Below are 20,478 nucleotides of genomic sequence, written 5' to 3' on the forward strand. Positions count from 1 at the left end.
AAATTTCATACTTGTGAATTAATTTAAGATAAAAATTGATTTCAAATAATTTAACCTTTTGTTGATAAAAATCCCAGGAGACAAAAAATAGAAAAAAAAAACTTTTATTTTTCATCCATTAAACCTTCATAGTTTGTATTGTTGCGGTTTTTGTTGTTTTTTTATCGAACAAGGAAGGGAAGAAATTTCATGTTCATGACAGTTTTTATCTGGTTTTTGTCATTACGATAACAACGGGGAGGTTCAAAAAAAAGAATTCCATTGTCTCACATTTATTCGATGGATAAATTAAAATTTTGATTGAAGTTCGACACTATTGTTTTCGATCAAACGATATTATTTTTTTCCCTTGAACACTCTTGCTGTTAATATTATTGATATTGCATCATTCAGTGATGTGGTATGTATGTAGCATATCTCCCCCCTCCTCCATCTCATCCACACTGTTTGATATTTTCATCAAAATCCTTTTTTGTTTGACGCTGATGCCACATAGCATTGCATTCACACATTTATATAAAAAAAAAAAATATATATAAAAATTGATATACTGCTGATATTTTTATATTATCATTCACATTCATTCACTCATATTCATATTCATATCAATGCTATGTCAGCAATTTACTATCGATGAAGTTCTGTTTAAAATAAATAAAATTCATATTTTCAATATTATTATTATTTCTTCCCTGTATGGGATACCTCAGTATATATTTTAAAAATTTTACGTGAATTACACAATATTTCATCACGAATTTTGTTTGGTGGTTTTTATTTATAATGTAATATAACTGTTGCTGTCTGAACTTTTATTTAACATATACGACCGAATTGAGTGAAGAAGAGTTGAACTAGTAAAGAATGCCTGAGGTACATTGGTGCATTTTTTTGGTTGTTTGTAGAATACCGCGGTATTTAAATTATGGAAGAGATTTTAGGGCTAGGACGTATCTAGAGGAAGGGAGATTTCGAAGTCAACGCAAATCCTCTCTTTTTTGGAAGTTGTTTCAATATGATCGGAATTTCCCAGACAAAATACAAACTAGCATCCTAAATTTTGATTACAACCCTCACCTAGGCCTTGTTCACTTATTGGTTGTTTGGTCGTATAAATCAATTGTAATCTACGGTCTCTCTTAGTTGGCGTCTGAAGATGGGTCTATCACTAGGACTCTTTTAATAATTACCGATACCAAATGCTACACTGTCTCTATCAACAGCCTTTTGCCAAGATCTTTGACTATCCTCGTGATCTTTTGTCATCTACTATAAAGAGCTGACCCTTAAGCTCGAAACCGATTCGAATATTTGAAGTCGAGTTGACTTGAGTCGACTTTTTCCAAACTTTTTCTTATAAAATCCGAATTAACTCCGAGCTTTGCCTTTTGTCTCTACCCAAATGGAACAAGCATCAATTATTCGACCGTTTGTCTAGTTATAACTTGATATTATCGGAGCCTGCTCTAGTCAACCGTGATTTGGAATCCTAGTTGAAAACTGGACATGGTTTCTAGTTTACTAAGATTGACTAATGAATTCGGAGCGTTCGATAAAATTTGTCATCAGTCAACCGTAGGTCTAGTTATTAGCTAGATCTTTTGTCAAGTTGTGCACTCTTCGAAGCTCCAATCTGCTTAATTAAAAGTCGATTCGCTTCCTGGGTCAGTGAAAATGCATTGACCAGAACAGAGAGTATGGAAACATTTCAGACAAACTGATGACAACAGCACCATCCGAACCAAAAATCCAAAAAATTCGCTAAAAGCAGTTGGCGAGAATATATATATAAAATTGACTAAAAAATTGCCCAAATTATAAAGAAACGAGCTTCCATATAATAATATTTTACACGCATGGTAATGGCTTTGAACGATCGAGAGTTAAGCACAAATATGTTGAGTCAGCACAGCATACTAAAGGTCAACAACATTCGTGTGCATAAAAATAATAAAAAATCTTTATCGTTTGCTATTCCCTGAGAGAAACTGACCAACAATCAATCAATCAGCAGTGACGAAAAAAAAAAGCATAAAAACTGGGTCGATTTTAATGAGCATCTTCAAATTTAAGCCCATTGAACTAATAGGATGAAGATGTTTTTAGTCACACATTGGCATTAAAATGGTTGAATACAAAAGAGGAATTTGGCAATAAAAGAAATAAAAAAAAATTTGAATTGTGCTTTTTTTGAATTACAATAAAAATTTTAAATTAGCACGTTTGAATGAATCTGATGTTACGTACTAATCTAATTGCTAAAATTGGTGATCGGTATTTGAGGATGTGACATAATCTTTAATTGAATTTAAGACGATCGATGTCAAAATGACTTTATTTATTATTTATAGTTCATGCAATCCACATTAACTAAATTGTAAACTATTATTTGTATGTCTCATTGGATTGCGAAAAAAAATTTCAGCTAATTTTAATGGATATGAATTGTATTGTGTCTAATTCATTGTATATTTGTTTCATTCAATTATGAGTAATTTACTGTAATTTTAGTGATCGATAATTGAGTTATAGAAAAAAAATTATTTCCATAAATTAATGAACAAATGTTCATATTTCATTTACATATCTTATCATGCCTGTCTTGTATAACGTCTAGATCTGTTCAAAAGTTGTTTCCAATTGTAGGTTTTATGATTTAATTGATCAATATTTTATTAGTTAACGCGGGATTAAGAAATAATTCTATTATAAAGCCATAATGGTTAAGATTTGCGGAAATTTATGCATTTACGGATATTTATATAACTGCCCTATGCAGGAAAGCAAGCTGAAATATTCTATTGTCTAGCTGAATGCCTTGAAAATTGAAAAACAATAACAAACTTTTTAACGGCTATTTAGTTTTTGAATTTTACTATCAATAACTTTAGGTCAAGGAAAGTTTCAAACTTTCAACGGTCGTTTCATAGCAAAATTTTTAACGACTTTTTAGATTTCAAATTTCTTCTTCTCGTCAACGAAAATTTCAAATTTTCAGCAACCGTTACATAACAACTTCAATTAAGTTCCTTATTATCTCGCAAATCTTAATCCATTTGAGCAGGAAATTCGATAAAACCACAAACCCAATCAATAACCTTAACTCTATAATCCTTATTAATGACTAAGTGCATACAAAATTAATTCAAAGCAAATTGAAAGTCTAGTTTGCAAAAAAAAAAAATCTTCTTCTTTGCCATGTCTGACGCTCAAAGCTATAAAGAAAAAGATCCAATTCAGTTTGCCGAATTAATAAACTTTCGATTTTCAAAAAAATCATAATTCATTTTGACGTACAACAATACAACAAAAAAAAATAGTAGATTTCCGTGATATTCAATAAAGCTTAATATAAACATTTCGCGAGTATTGTCGAGACGGTGTAATATCATGGTAATGGCCTAGGCAGCAGCTGAACGAAATTAGTACATGAGAAAGTCTATTATGCGAAGACATTAATGAGAATAATGAAGGAAGTTAGTTGAAAAAAATGTGTTGATAAACAATTTATTATATTAATTTTTGCAAGAAAGGGAACGTTCGGAAATAACGTCAATCATGAAATGAATTATGAATAGACATGAAAAGGATTAATTAGCTCAGGTCAAGTACTATAGACTACAATAATATTCTATGGACTTGAATCAAGCTATTGACCAGGTCAGTTATAATTACAAGAAGATTCTGACTAATTCTAACCTAGAACCGAATCTACAACTGTTAGCACGTTAGGTCTACGTTCTACTCAAGAGTATATTTAGGAAAGTGGTATTAGGTTGACCTTTCCCTATGAATAACAGCTATGTGATGACCACTGTAATGAAAAAAAATGGTTTAAGTGTGCTTTGTGTCACGCTGCCTAAGAACCCTCGGTAGCTCAGTGATAGGAACACGAGTCTGGAAATTGAAGAATGCGGGTTCGAGTCCCACTCGTGCTATGTTGTAAAGAAGTGAGCCTTTCCTTCTAGAACCTTAGAAGTAGTGAGGTTCCGAACAAAATAATTCACTTTAGAATTTCTTGACACGTTCGTGATTCAACCATTTACCTAGGTCCCCTTTACATCCTTCAAATGTCAAACATCATTTGACAACAATCCCAAAACTATTTTGCACATTTTTTCCCCCTTTGCCGTAAGCCATTTCAGTAGATTAATCAATTATTTATCACACTATTGGTCATTTATCAAAAAAAAAATTATGTTTCAATAGCAACAGCAGCACTAGCAAAAGTGCAAGGAATTCGCTTTAAGCACAAAAAAATTCGCGTCTTTGTATAAATTCAAAAAAGTGCAGCAACAATATTTACTATGTATTGTAGAGCTATTAGACAGTCTAGATATAAATAAATTAAAAAAATAAAGTCGAGTCCGTAGAGTAAGGCAAGTAGGCAGCGAGATAATTGTAAGTGTGCACAAATTAAAATCCAGTTGAACATGGAAGCAAACAAATTATTAACATAATGACTGCCTTCAAGTCATATTATTGATATTAATCAAGAAGGTCTACACTGATTTACCGCATGGACATACAATATTCTTTAAGTAATTTATCAGTCATCCTCACATTTCTGTTACACGTTTAAATAAAGTAGATATAAAAGTAGTAAAGTCTTCTCTCATTTTCTGATATCGTTGCATTCACAAGAATTGTGCCACACAGCAGCATCATCGCATGACATAAGTAGACCAAATCCATGATCGTAAGCATTTGACTTCAATTCAACTCATTCTAAACATTAACAGAATCTGATTCCACTTTATTATAATAATGACATAAAATGTGAGTTATATAAACAGATCTCAATGAAAGTGGATTGCAATGGGCATGTGGTGATTGAGGCGCATTTAGTTAAGCGGATTATATTGATTTGAAATTAAAAGGAATGTTTTAAACATTTCAATAATGTCATATCCAAATGGCAAGCTATAAAACTGCTAAATGTTTGCTATTAAACTGCTAAGTGGTCGTGTTAATAGCACAACTGCCCAGTGTTCTGTCTAAGTATGGTGTAGAGCATAGAGTGGAATATGGGGTATCGAACGATATATTGGCTAATTTACCAGAGCGAGAATATAGCCTCTATGGTCAAGTGGTTAGGCAACAGAACAGAAATCTGTATCACTCTGTTGTGAGTGCGCGGGTTCGATTCCCACTAGAGATGGATGGTTCAATCATTATATAAAGAGCTGTCGATGTGACAAGGATTAGCTCTACGTTCATGACATTACAATGAGCTATCGGAGGTATATGGTCGATTGTTCGGTTAACGTATACCTATGCAATCAGCTACAAAGTCTTTCCATGTATGTGGATCATTTTAAGAAGGATAGAAGTTATTTGAAGGACGCGGAATGAGATGCCGGCCAAGGTTCACTTGTTCCGTGAAATATGCATGACTTCAAGACATACCGCATTCATCATCCAATCCAGTCAACCATCCAAATCAGCTCAATAATCACATCAAACTCTTAACATCAAATCAATTCAATCTACAGCTAAATCGGTAAGTAAAACAGGCTAAATAAGAATGAAATCAATGTTATTTGTTTGTTGTCATGACGAGAACTGTTATGCAATAAATTGATTCTTTATAACGAAACTGTTATGAGCTACTTTCTTACTCACGTTCTCATTTTTATCACTTCTTGATTTCTATCTAATTGATGATATCAATAATATATTATCTGAAATTGTTTTTTTAATGAGAACGTTATGTGACTGTTGAGATGAGTGCGACTTTTTATGAATGCTTAAATAAAAATAAAATCAATCTTGTCTTATTTCAACAGAATTTCTTGTGTGATTCAATCTGTTCGATAAAAATGAATATTTAAGTGACAAACCGTTATTAAAAAAAATTCTTTTCCTTCCTTTTTTGTGGCACTTTTTAAGCGACGTGATGCTTTTGTCTCCACATTGTCTGCCTGTTCAGAAGTTAAAATCGTAAATTTTTACGAATTTCTTCGCTATTTTATTAAATCAAATAATTTTTGACCGTTAATTTTCAAATATTTTTAAACCGTTATTTTCAAAAAAAATTTTTTTTCGACCGTTTCAAATATTCAAATGCCAATAACCTTGATGACAGCTTTTTCATTAAGGAAGTATCCAGGTAGATCAGAGATTTAATTTATTGTCAGTTTTAATTTGCCACAGAAAGGTATATTTACTGTTATGTTCCTGTTCGTTAAACATCATGTCCAATTAATATGATGTTTTGATTAAATTTTAACTAATTGAATATGATTGTCTGTTTGCTATGTTTATGTTCGGTTAGAGAAACACAACGGACTGTGATTGCTTAATTAATATGCAAAATTTCGTTCTTTACTTTGTTTGATCTCCGACTTATGGGATATTGGCAATTAATTGGTCGAAATGTCCGTTAATTAAGATTCCAAAATTTTATTAAATCACAACTTTTAGGAATGAAGATATCCGTTCTAGTTCTTTGATTTTCTCATAAATAGAGCTGAATTCGCATAAAATTAGACCTTGTTTTCTCCAACTAGCATTAAATTTTATTGAGATAATAAAGTTAACCTGCTTCCTAATTCTACAAACTTTGTGAAAATTTATGGAAGATATTAAATATAATTAAATGATTTTTTAGCATAATTTTGATTCAACCCGTTACGTTTTCTGGTGAATAACAGGGAAAAATAGTATTTGAGTTGTATGTTCTAGTCGTAGGAATAAGATATTGTTCGATTATTGCGTAACCTTATGAAAGAATCGAGGACGTCCGCATAAATAAGGTAAGTGTGTCAATGATACTCATTTTTGCGTTACATAACAAGCGAACGACCCCTAGGAAAACTACTTGAGAGATTTATTACAGGGAAATCCAACTTTGACACCTACATCAAACCTTCAGTCATTTACCAATCATTTCCTAGCCTTATGTAAACTGCTAACTTAATCTACAAATTTACACCACTGTAATGTAACTATAATGGAATTAATAAATTAAATTTAATCCTCTGGAAGTTCTCTTAAAATTAAATGCGCCAATAAAAGCATTCAAAACATCGAATAATTATGGAGAACTTCTCAATAATCTTTAAAAATTATTGAACATTATGTGATTTAAAGTATAATTAATGATGCGCAAGAATATGTTAAAGTGATTATAGTTATTATGCCGAACTGATATGGAATACAGGTTAATTAATGTAAAAGTTAAGGAATCAAATCAATCAACGAAGCAAGGCGCCGAACCGCCAAATCTGCATTAATGTCCCTCAGCACAAATTCGTGTCTTAACGTTAATACGTCAACTTAACATTGCCCTAGCAAACACACTGTAGTAAACGGGAATAAGTTGCAACTCTTCAAATCCACTGATTCAAATCCTACATTATCATATTTGTATCTCTTTATATCTATGAGCATTCCAAAAATAGTGTATGCATCCAAAAAATCAAAGTAAAAATGACCTAGAAGGTCACTGTAATCAGGTTTCTCAAATTAACCTACATTAACCGACACTAAAGTTAACCCAATAGCGACATTGCCACCTCTACCAACTTTCCTACTTGCCACTTGTTTTCATTCATTTTAATGCAACCCCGAACGATATCCATACTAACTATGAGTGAATTTTAAAGTTCCCCCTTTTTTCAGAAAGCGATTGAACAAAAAAAGAAGAAAAGAAAAACTTTTTCAATCATTTCAAATAAAAATAAAGAGAAGAAAAAGCAAAAATTGATATGCACTTTTCTTTCCTTAATATTTTCACAATTTTTTTTTTATAAAGTGTTGTAGCACTTACGTTGAGTTTTCAATTGATATGTAATGAGTTTCGCATTCATGTATGAAATCGTTTGAGCGATGAATTCATTTAGCATTTCTATAAACGAGCAAAATTTGCAGTTCGTCGGTGTGGGTTGGAAAAATGAAAATCGTTTTTCCACATCAACATTAAATTGAAAAGGGAGACAGAAAATTTCTTGATATTGAGGTAAGAAATATGATAATGGATATGTGCATAAATTACGTCAGAATTATAAGATGAGCTTTATGATAATTTTTAAAAACAGTATTCTAAAAGTTGCTGTGATGCTGCCTCGATAGTGCCTCGATAGTGATGCACTTAAGTCTGCATCGTGTGTCGTCGTTGGTAAGTCCGGCCTGTGATTCGTTATGTTTCGTATCTATTGATTGTTTAACGAGGATGAGCTCGGTAGGCCTCACATGTTAGTACCGCAACGCTTAAGCGGTTTAGCATAGCCAAGAATACACAGTGACGTGGAAGAAGTAGGTACTTGGGAAGCAGAGGTTGAAGGGCGTTAAACACATAAATTGCACATCATCGCCCAGTTACTGACAATTTGCAAACCATGACCTTAGCCAAGAAAGTATTGAGGAAGTAGAAGAAGTAAGTAATTTAAAAGTTCAGTGTTTAATGACGTCACTTGCGAACGACTCCATATGCAGAAGCATATAACGATGATGAAGACATCAAAAGTTACAATTCCAACGATTTTTATGTGTTATAACTTGTAATATCAATTAACAAGAAAAAGCTGTATTTCCATGTTCAAATGTGCATGCAAAAGAAGAAGATTTTAGTGCTGTTTCTATTGATTCTTCAATAAACAAAGAAAAACTGAATGAGAATTGCTATAAAAACTTAAGAACAATAAAAAAAACGTGAACAATAACCAACTCCTCACCATCGGAATATGACTTTCAGTTCGTTCATCTTATTTTTTGTATAAATGAATTTATGGTAAATACAAAATGGATATGAAAAAAAAGTTTTTGAGATTATATCATGCAGGTCAATTAATATCTGACAAATTGATTACCTTTTTGGTGCCTGCCGTCTTTTTGGCATAAAAACAAATATTTTGTCTTCGTCTTCTTCAACTTCTTATTTTGTTTCATCTTCCTCTTCCTTGCCTCGCTTTTTTATTTGGTATGCTTGACTAAAAATAGTTAAATGTTTTTTTGAATACGGAAAGCTTCCTAAAACGCATTTTCCAGAATGTTTATTTTCAGTATATTAATTTAATATATTTGATACCTTGATTTATTGATTTGCTTGTATGCAGTATGTTATAAAGTTTACATTTTCCATTATTAGAGTATAAAAGCAATAATAATAATATTTGCATCAATTTATTGATGTTTACTGTTTGAATTATGAATCGAGACTTAAAAACACAAAAATGTTAAAAAGGGTTTGAAACTACGATTTTTATTTTGAAGGGGCGTGAAGGTATTAAATTCAAATTTTATTTAACCGTTAAAATGTCCAAAACTGTTTAAAATCACTAATAATTTTATTTTTCATCAAAACCAATTACTTAAATCCACTTACTACTGTTGCATCATTATAATGACTAGTAGTAACCCAAACTGAACAATATTAATAACGAAAATTGCTCTTGAACATACCAAAAGTGTTGCTAACATCAGGGTTCAATAAGTCACGCTCATGTCGTCAATCTTCAACGAGGAATTGATTATATAGACATTAAATTATAGACATTGCCCCGTAATGTAGATGTCTAAATAAGAAATTATAAACACATTTCAGTACATGAAATTTATTATATTATTTAAATTAAATTGTTAAGTGCGGCTAGCAAAATGTCTTCATCGTAATTTAATTTCATTGCATCATACGAGTGTGAGTGTATAATTTTTTAGTGATGTGATGAGAACAAGCCATAATATGAGAAAATAAGTTAATTAACAGTGAAAGGAGAGAAGATTTGTAATGCAATTATAAGAAAAATAATTGAGAATAGTGGTAGCAAAGTAAAATTGCATTTTCAGATTTTATACCATTCCCTCACCCATAATAATAGCATCATCATCACCATTACAATTACTTACTCTCCTTTTGTATATCTCTTTCTCATTTTCCTCCTCACTTCATTAAATTTACGGAATAACTAACTCGTTCTGAAGATCATTAATAATAGTTTTTTGATGGGATTTTTGACGTCGCTGACCCAAAGACCCATAAGAATTTCTGGAGATGAAATTCATCAACGTCATTATAAGGTGTTATATGTCTCATTCTTAAAAGGCCATTCACAATCTCATTTTAACAATGAAAGATATTAACTGTACTTCATCACTTCATATTTTATATATTTTTTTGAAGCATGTTTTTATGACAGTTGTGGCTTAAATCTCATTCTGACTGGATTATGCACTTTGGATGAGCAAAACAATGAACACTTTTATGTCATTTTATTGGTTTTAAATTTTATGAGACGAATAATACATGTGAAAATTGACACATCAGCTTTATTTTAGCATTGCTTAGTTTGTTAAATGGATTGTCAAGGAATGTCATTTGAAGCTTGTTAGATGGATAACAGGTGGGGACTCTAATGGGTATAGTTATTGGTGTTGTCAGATATGTGGGTGTGGAATGATGTGTACCCGGAGGGCATGGCTGAAAGTTCGACCAAGACCAGCGTAAATCTGGTTCCAGGACTAATTCGATGAATTCTGGACTCAGACAAGAGACAAGTCGGTCTGAAGTCGGATTTCTGATCATTTCTACACCATGTGCTTTCTGGAATAGCTTAATCATATTAGTTTCCACCCAAAATTCAACTATCTAATTATCTTTACGTATCTTCAAGACCAAAGCATGCATTGACAAAGACAAAACTTGATGCGTATCCAAAGTACATTGTACTTAGTAAATGTGCATGTTTTCGGATACTCCGAAGTCATTCTTTCTAACATAGTAAAACTATACCCAAGCTACAAATGTCATTAACCCATTTATATGTTCCAAAATATTATAATTTCCACATTATGACCACATTAAATACAGTTTATAATATTTTTTTTAATCGACTAAAATGAATCAGCAAAATTAGCTCTGATTTAGTAATGAATAGGAACAAATTTTGTAATTTAAGTAACAATGCACATAGCTATGCATTTTTACAGCACGTTGTTATTACACTATAAATATTATAGTTTTTTTTACTATGCATGATTCATAGACGGTTTGTTATTAATTGGGTGACTTGTTGAAATAGTCCAATTATTTAATTTTTCTTAAAGCACCAATTATCATTGAGACTAAGTTTGTCCTTTAAATTTTAAATAATTTCTGCTTTAGTGACCGCAGACAAATCTTTAATCTGACCTTTTCTTTTGTGCAGTTCCAGCCACTTATTGCATTAAATAAACAGAATTGCTAATTTATTTATGTTATTGAGTTTGGAAATCTTTGAGATTCGTCGTGATTTATTAATGGTATTGATTTTTTGGGGGGAAGGGGGTGCATCTAGATCTATGTGAATTATATGAGTTAGAATAAGAACTCATGGAAAGAAACTGTCGAAAGAGATAGCATCACACTTGGAATAGGTAATTGGTAAGCGGTAGCCAGCGATAGAGCTAGCTTCATGCGCCGACTGAGAGAGGCAACGTATCACACTTAATCTGTACGGTCAGTCAAGTAAGTAAGCATATGAGTTAGCTTGAACAGAATAGCACAACTCGATGTCGACGTATTAATGATAAGATTCTGAATTGTCATGTCGGTATTATGACGGTTGTTTACGTTATGTGAATCCGTATCATATCAACCGCTTCAAACCTACAATGTGGCAAATTAAGTTTCTCGCTGTCAATGTAGTAACGTAGCCTCGCCTTAGCAAGTGCATTGTGCTGCTTGAGAATATTCTATATGTATCTATAGATTGATAGATTATCTTTTATTGAAAATCATATCAAGTTCTAACAAAGTAGCTGGTCTACCCACTCGGCATCATAAGCTTAAATCTCACATTTCCTGATTCGCCTTATGTATCCCGAACATGACCAGGAGCCGCCATGACGACATCATGATTACTATTTTTGGCTCATTTTTACATCGAAAATTGTAATTTTTCTCAGTTTGTCGAGTATATGATTCAATATTCCCAAATTCCTTAACTCCACTCTGCTTCCTTAGCTCAAATATATTCAAATATGTGAAGCAGACAAGAAACAAGAAGTGGACGTTGAGATTCATTTTTATGGATTTTTTTTCATAAATGGAAATTCTTCCATTTCAATTTTAAAAATTTGCAAGATTGAATAATTTTTTTTAATGAAAAAAAAAAACACACAGCGTATCCAAATATCCTTTGAAAATAATCAAGAGAAAAATATTTTTCTCATTTTCATATTCACAGCAGCTAACTATGCTACTTAAGTATTCGTCTTCTATAAAGAGTCCTTATGAATGTCAAGAGTTGCTTACATTGAATCTCATTTCATTAGCGTCATAAAGCAGCACAGCAGTTAAAACTGTGATATTTTTCTTGTGAAATTTTCATGCATCAAATCATTTCAAATGAGCAGCATTCCTTCGTAGTTTGAAGTTTGTTTTTCAATGCTATATTCGCGCTGGCTGCTTCATAAGGATATTTCACTTCCTTTTCATAATTTAATTATATTTGTGAATTAGCCTGCAAATATTTTTCAGATTCCTTTTTAATGTCAGACTTGTGCACTTTTGGAGTAAAGAAAACTTTTTATTTATTTTTTAACGTTACTTGCCAAACTCGTTGTGGAAATCTTTTAATGGACATTGTGTAAGTCATTATACATTCCCGGTAGTTTTTCATATGCATGTATGCTCAATATTTTATTTTTATATCCATGCAAACATGAAATTTCTATTCATTTTCATCATCATAGTAATTATGTATAATTGATATAAAGTTTTTCCTTCCTGCTTATTCATATGCTACCTTTACACAATGTTGTTGAATGCTTTTTTTTATATTCAGGGAAAATCTCTTCTTCAGAATGTTTTTTAGCTCAGCATGGTATGAGCATTACTATTTTTTTGTGTGTGATATTAAGGACAAAGTATGGAGAAATCTTAAAAATAAATGCAGCTTAATGAACATTTTTTTTACTGTGCTAAATAATGAAAGAAAATATGAAAAGTTTTTAATTGAAATCTCAAATGTTCTATACATTAAAATTATTAATAAAAGCTAGTTGGCATGTATGGTATTTATTTTTATTATAATGGGAATTTGTAGAAAAAAAAATTAAATTTGAAGCTGAGATTTATTAATAAAATATTTAAATTGTCACACTTTGTCACGTATTAAGGCACATAGCTTCCTTTTGCAGTTCAAAATAGACTAAGATGAACGCTAAACACAATTTTTGGGCCATTCTAGCAGTTAACATAGAATTTTAGTCGAACATGCTCTTATAACGTTCATTTGAGATTTGAATAATATTTATTGTACATAGTTGAAACTCCCTTTTCGTAGAAAAGTTCAGTTCGTTTTTGAACTTCGTAGAATAAACATCATTTTGAATAATTTAATCCATTTAGAGTTCTTAATTACAATTACATTTAGCCACAATTACAAAGCAAGCTGTACACCATTGTAAAACTGCTAATTCAATTATCAAAAAAATTTGAATTTATTGTAAACACTAACACTATGATAGAAAATGGTTTTAATTTCAATTTGCAAAATTTTATACTTTTAGTTGAAGTATGCTAATATAGAAGCATTATAAATGCTGTATAATTCACTAATCTAACTAACTAAATGTTTACAATGTTATTCAAAATTACATTAATATAAAGAATTTCAATAAAATTACTCTCAAAAACCTTCGCATCTATAAACACAAACAAAAGTCACTTATCCTCCAAAAAATGAACATCAAATACTTCTTCATTGCAATCTTTTCCATTTAAATTAAATGAAAATCCAAAGAATGATGAAAAAAGTAAATGAGCGTGTACACACATAAGCTTTTCATGCATCTATTATATTCTACCTTTTTATCCCTACCGTCAATGTCTGTTTGATAAATTTATAGAACAGGAATGAAAAATTCTTGAAATGTTTGCCTGCATTATTCATGTTTTATGGTTTGGAGAGACATATACTCTTTAATAATAACAATAAAGGTGAGTAAGAAGGAAAATATAGTCAAGAAAATTGTATGTGCTGTTAATGGATACCAACTTATTAATGTTCCGTTTTCTTTTGTTTCATAAATCTTCCCTCAAAAACTAATATAAATGGATGGAAAAAAGCACATAAAAGCAATGACAGTATAAAAAAAAAAATATGTTTTCTGTCTGTCGCTCTATCTGCTGTGTGTCTCTTAATTGAGATAGCAATAAAATGCTATGACAACATAAAATAAAATTCTTATATATTCAGCAGTAGTAACATCACCACAAGGAGGATCCTTTGAAGCGAAATTCTTGGTTAAAGTTACAGCACAGTAAAGCGTAAATAATGAAATGTAAATTTAATTTTCATCTCAAGCTCTTCTTCACATTGTCAGTTATAGAGAAAGAATAATAAAACGAGATGGTCACTAATTAAAACAATTTTCATTTGTTCATTTAATAAATGCGTTGATGTAATTTTAACCGATGTGATATCATGCATGAAAATAATCACTTTGCTACTCTTTCATTTACATCCGTCAATTTTTTCTCTTTTTTTTTTGCTACTGCTGCTGCCTCTCAATTCATTATTGTTTGCCATCGTCATCCTCATGACAATTATTCATCTACTATGGGAGTAATTACGAAATTGGAGCAATTTTTAAGGTTTAATTTCACTTTTACCTTGAATATTTCGTTCTTTTGTCATTACAATTTTTTATGCTTTACATAAAATCCTATACACATGTCTGTCTCGTATGGCTGTTTGCAGCTCATAATTAAATTCATTTTGATTTTTTTGGAGCTTTTTCTTTTAATTGCTTCTGTTTTTAATTGCATTTTGTCTGGGTTTTGAATTTATAACGGTTTATTTGAATTTGAATTTTAATTTTATTTTGGCTTAGTTGATTGCCCTTCTTTGAATTTGTCAATAATCAAATTAAAATTTAAATTTATTGATGCTCTTTAAATATAAGCACTCGAATAACATCCAGTTATTAGCTCTTCAAACTACAAATTAGTCATCATGCCTTAATTTGGCTGATATAAATATAAACCTCATAATACTTAATGAAATTCGCCAAAAAATTCAAAATTAAAGGAGTAAATAACTTAAGTTTTACATCCACGCCTATTAAAATTTACACAATACCTGTCACTTCTATGACATAATTGAAAATTTCACCAAAACACTCAAATTAAGCTAATTGATGTAAACTTTTGCGATTATTAATTAGTAACAATAATTATGGTACAAATGGATTTTTTTACTTGATTTCCTCTCACCAAATGAGATCAAAGTAGCAAAAAAAAGCAGATTTTTTTTTTCGGATACCGACAATCCCCAAATGAGAAGACCATCATGTTAATCCATTACAATCAAGTCATCTCTATTTTATGTACACGTATATATATTTAACATCAGCACCGAAGCCAATAATAATAATAGCAGTAACATGAAAGGATGAATAACCCAAACATAAACCAAAGAGCCCATCAGTTACACCTGAGATAATCCGATGGCATTTCCATTTGATAGTGAAATTGTTTTACAACTCCTTTTTTTACGTAGGTGAACTGTGTGAGGGGCAAAAAAAAAAAGAAATCCATATTGCCATTAAGGAGGTTAAACAAATGTGATAGTCGAGACCGTATTGTGGCATAGTGTAAGCATATAAATCACAAAAGGTTTTTTTTTCATCGTATGCTCCTATTATAAAGCAAGCAACAACTGTTACATTTCAATAGAATGTATTCATCTAGTTTCATTGCCATTCTTATTTCTTCGTAATGGCTGACGGAATAGAAGAGGATTTTTTGGGAAAAATAGAAGGTTAAGTATGTAGGATGTTGTGTTATATGATGAATGTGACGCTTTTAGCTCGTATGATGGATGTTTCATTCTAATTTGGCTCAATTTTGATCAAATTATAAATTTTGTCAGAAATTTTTAATTTGCTTGCTTATTGACAACTGGATTCAATATAATGCAATCTGAGGATATGCAAAATAAGAATCTTTTGGATATTGGACTTACTTTTAGTCCTTTAACTTTAAATTCAGTCTTCTTTGTTCTAATTATTCACTGTTATTCACTTTGAAAATTGCACAATTGTTTTCACTGACTTTTATGATTACATGCTGACTATGATTATTAATTGTTGTTGAGCTTAAATCTAATCAAGAACACCTTACGGCCTTTAATTATTCACAATTATTTTAATTCTTTGTTGTTCAAAAACAGACTGAATTTTTGCATGAAAAAGGGGTATTCAACTATGCACAATACATATTATTCAAATTTCAAATAACCGTTATAACAATCATTACATTCAGTCAATTAACCAAAGTGCCTACAAGCCAACTAAACAAGCTTTTACCCCCAAATAATGTCCATAATAAAGTCAAATGTAATGATTGGAAATGTAACAAAAAGCAACATAGAACATAGATAGAAATGAACAATTTGATTATTGATTTTCGACTTAAAATACACTCTATTCTGGTTTATTGTCTTTTCCCCTTTTAATCTTTGACAAAATTAAGCTGGATGTAACATTTTGCATGTATCTAAGAATATTATAGTAGAGAAGTAGTCACAGATGTAAGCAATCATTATTTATTGAACAACAATGTAAGTACCAATATGAGATAAAAATCTTTAAATATTAAAAATCATTAAATATCGCTACGGGATAAGAATTCTTAATGACTCTCTCTCCCTACATCCAACAACTCTTATTTTATGGAACAACAATTAATAATCAATTAAGATGACTATCTTAGGAAACTTTGAGGGACATTTTGAATTGACATTTTGAGTTTAATCTGAGATTTTAATAATGAGTCATTAAAAAGATAACACCAACGCAATTGAGCGACAAACAGTGAATAAAGAATGGAATTAAATGGTTGATGTATAGTGACAGTTTCGACGAAGTCATAAATTCGTTACACTTTCCTTTTAAAAACATTTGAAGTGTTTTCGAAAACCTTTGAAGGTTTTTCAAATTTTCTCGTAACGGACTTTTGCAATTTAAACTTGTGGATATCCGATTTCGAATTATTTTTTCAAAATATTTCCCAACTATCAGCGCGATCAAAGAAATTTAGCAAAATCTTAATTTATTAATTTATTACACTATTTACAATGAGCAGAGTCGAAGAAAATAAAGTATATCAATTAGAGGATCTAAGTTCGTTAGCTGATAATGTTCCTGAACACTTACAAGATGCTGTAACACAAATTAATTATAAAATTATTTCTCATGATGCATACAATAACAACAGATATGTTTGGTCCAAAGACGATTTCGAGCTAGGAACGCCGTTGGGAAAAGGTATGTAAAAGGATTTATCATTGAATTGTGTAAAATATAAACAAAAAATTTATTCTGGATCTTTTAGGTAAATTCGGTCGTGTTTATATTGCGAGAGAAAGACAGTCCAAATTTCTCGTGGCAATGAAGATCCTCTTCAAATCAGAACTAGTTAAAGGTCGAGTTGAAAAGCAAGTACTTCGAGAACTCGAGATCCAATCAAGACTTAAGTATGTCTTCATAATTTAAATATTAAGCACTTCCTTCATTAAAAAGTATCCAATTTCAGACATCCAAACATTCTCAGATTGTTCACTTGGTTCTATGATGATCGTAAAATTTATATAGCTCTTGAATTAGCAAGTGAAGGTGAACTGTACAGGCATTTAAAAGCCTCTCCTTATGGAAGATTTGATGAGCATCGATCGGCTAAATATACATATCAAGTTGCGGATGCGCTTAATTATTGCCATTTGAACAGTGTGATGCATCGTGATTTGAAGCCAGAGAACTTACTACTTACCGCAGAAGACAATGTTAAACTTGGTAAGTGAATAAATTTTTATGGCTTCTGGATCTTATTAGATTCTGAGGTCTATTCCTTTAAATGATACTAATTTATGTATTTACAGCTGATTTTGGCTGGTCTGCTCATACTTTATCAAATAAACGCAAGACAATGTGCGGAACTCTGGACTATTTACCGCCGGAAATGATCGAAGGAAAATCCTACAATAACTCAGTCGATCAATGGTGCTTAGGTGTATTGTGCTATGAATTTTTAGTTGGAAATCCTCCTTTTGAATCAGATGATTCAGAAAAAACGTACGCTAAAATTAGAAGAATTGACTTAAACTTTCCAAAATTCATTACTCAAGGTGCTAAAGATTTGATCTCAAAACTCCTGCAGCGTAATGACTTGCGAATCTCTCTAAAGGAAGTAATGATGCATCCGTGGATAAAGGAAAATAAGAAGAAGCCATCACGAGAGACCTTTGCAAGACGCAAACCATAAAATTTTATGCTTTAATAGACTTTATAGATAGTAAGGTCAAGAATTTAAAAAAAAAGTATTATAATAAGATTTTTATCGTTTTACAAAGGAATCAACTTAAGTTATATAGGAATAAAAAGTACAATAATAATGTTAGCCTTTTTAACACTTTTCACTCTTTCTACGAATACAAGACGGTATGGGTAAATCTGCGGATGAATTTTGCACAGATAATATTGGTTATTCTGTATATTACGTACTTTTCAGCTTTATAAGTAAATTTAGACCTATTCAGTCATTCAAGTTCAATCAGTTAATCTAGTTCAATTCAGCTTAATCAGTAAATCTAGTTCAATTCAGCTTGTTCAGTCAATCTAGTCCAATTCAGCTTATTCAGTCAATCTAGTCCAATACAGCGTGTTCAGTTCATCTAGTTCAATTCAGCTTGTTCAGTCAATCTAGTCCAATTCGGCTTGTTCAGTTAATCTAGTCCAATTCAGTTTGATCAGTTAATCTAGTTCAATTCAGCTTAATCAGTAAATCTAGTTCAATTCAGCTTGTTCAGTCAATCTAGTCAGCTTGTTCAGTAAATCTAATCCAATTCAGCTTGTTCAGTATGATAAGTCTTATTCAGCAACAATCTGGTTCTAATTCAGTAACAGCTTAGCTCATTTTCAATGCATCAATCTAATCTGTAGATCAACCCAGCCTGTAAATAAGATGTCATTGTATAGTTTCGCTTATAAAAAATCTGCTAAACAAGTGAAAGCTATTAATAATTTTCAGGGTTTCAGCTAGACACAAGTCATACATAAGAGAAACTTTAACACATAAGAGATACATGCAGTATAGACATTACAAACGAATTAAACCCGATGCTACAATATTGATTTAAATTAAAAACACAACAACAAACAAAAGAAATGAAATACCATGAAGAAGTCTGCCTCAATACTGTGAAATACATAGGCTTTTAGTTTCATTCAGTCATTTGAGCTCAACTCAATTCTGCTTCTTTTATTTTCTTTTTTATTATTAACCAAGAGAATAATTGTTAATTCAGCTATGAAAGTGCATTTCATTAGTAAGTATTAATTAAATTAAGTGTTTTATTGAAAATTTTACAATTTTTTTCAATAATATCTAAAAAAGTTTCACTTCCTCGTCGAAATAACTAGTTCGTGTCATATTCGCTTATTGAAATTATTCGCTTCTAAACTTCCTTTTTCTGTGAATCTATCCGTCTATTTTTAGATGCTGTGTGCATTGCATCATTTTTAGTCTCGGTAACATTTGCCGCTGATGAGGCCAAGGCATCCAACAATGGCACAATTATCGATCCTTTTGAAGCCGATGGGGATTTGAGATATGCAGCTGATACATTTTGTCGTGAATATACTCTAGCTAATCCATTGGCACAAAAGATTGTTTTGCCCTACAAGCCTGATTGTCATTATTGGTGGCAATGTGCAACATATCAATTCGAAAAGAAGGAATGTCAAGGAGCTAATAATAGAATTAAATTACATTATGATCTCTATTCTGATCGCTGTGAGATGCCTGACTCAGTCAAGTGTTTATATCAATTTGATGAGGAGGAAATCATCATGGAAGCAATAATGGAGCATTATAAGAAGAATGAAGAGAAGTGACGAGTTGTGTTCTAAAAAACAAAAATTGATGACTGTATTATATACCTTAGGTGATGATTCTGTAGACCAATAAAAAACTGACTTATGATGACGATGTAGGAACGACTTTTTCTCTCTTCTTCATTTCTAGCAACCTGTTTTGAATTTTATACAGAAAAAATAATAAACAAAATTACATACCGGTATCTCGTGCGCATTAAATCTTTTATAATCGTTTAATGCGCGACTTGTGCCAATAACGAGTCAATTTACCTGTCAAATAGTCATGACTAATTTGATTCAACCTCTAAATTTGAAAAATAATTTAATTTTTTTTTTTCATGTTGATTTTAAAATTAAATAAAGTCTTTTTTGCATTTTTGGTACCACAAAGAGTCAATTCCGACGCTTATGAGATCATAAAATATTCATACAATGTTTGTTATGGAGGTTGAGTGATTTTATTTGAAAATTATGGTAAACTTTGACTTAATGTTTTTGGACTTGATTGTTACTTGAAAATGAACGAATTTTGAAGATTCTTTCGTCAAAAAAATTTAACAAACAAAATTCAAATTTTGATTGACCGTTAAATTTCAAATTTTCCTTAACCGTTAA

At 31.1% G+C, this 20,478-nt stretch overlaps 2 protein-coding genes across 2 annotated transcripts; both read left to right on the forward strand.

The window, feature by feature from the left end:
• The first annotated feature begins 17,020 nt into the window (after window positions 1-17,020).
• LOC139092816 (aurora kinase B-like) lies at window positions 17,021-18,366 on the forward strand. The gene is made up of 4 exons (XM_070643349.1): window positions 17,021-17,256; window positions 17,324-17,465; window positions 17,525-17,781; window positions 17,868-18,366. Exons 1-4 carry the CDS (start codon window positions 17,067-17,069, stop codon window positions 18,248-18,250), a joined length of 972 nt encoding a protein of 323 aa, XP_070499450.1. The 5' UTR covers window positions 17,021-17,066; the 3' UTR covers window positions 18,251-18,366.
• A 793-nt stretch (window positions 18,367-19,159) lies between these two features.
• Window positions 19,160-19,979, forward strand: LOC139092856 (uncharacterized). The gene is made up of 2 exons (XM_070643410.1): window positions 19,160-19,313; window positions 19,484-19,979. The coding sequence occupies exons 1-2, from the start codon at window positions 19,295-19,297 to the stop codon at window positions 19,879-19,881; spliced, it is 417 nt and encodes a 138-aa protein (XP_070499511.1). The 5' UTR covers window positions 19,160-19,294; the 3' UTR covers window positions 19,882-19,979.
• Window positions 19,980-20,478: the final 499 nt, after the last annotated feature.

This window comes from Chironomus tepperi, unplaced genomic scaffold (assembly GCF_022539635.2).
Source record: "Chironomus tepperi strain 1889 unplaced genomic scaffold, CSIRO-AGI_Ctep_v1 contig_309, whole genome shotgun sequence".
Lineage (NCBI taxonomy): Eukaryota > Metazoa > Arthropoda > Insecta > Diptera > Chironomidae > Chironomus > Chironomus tepperi.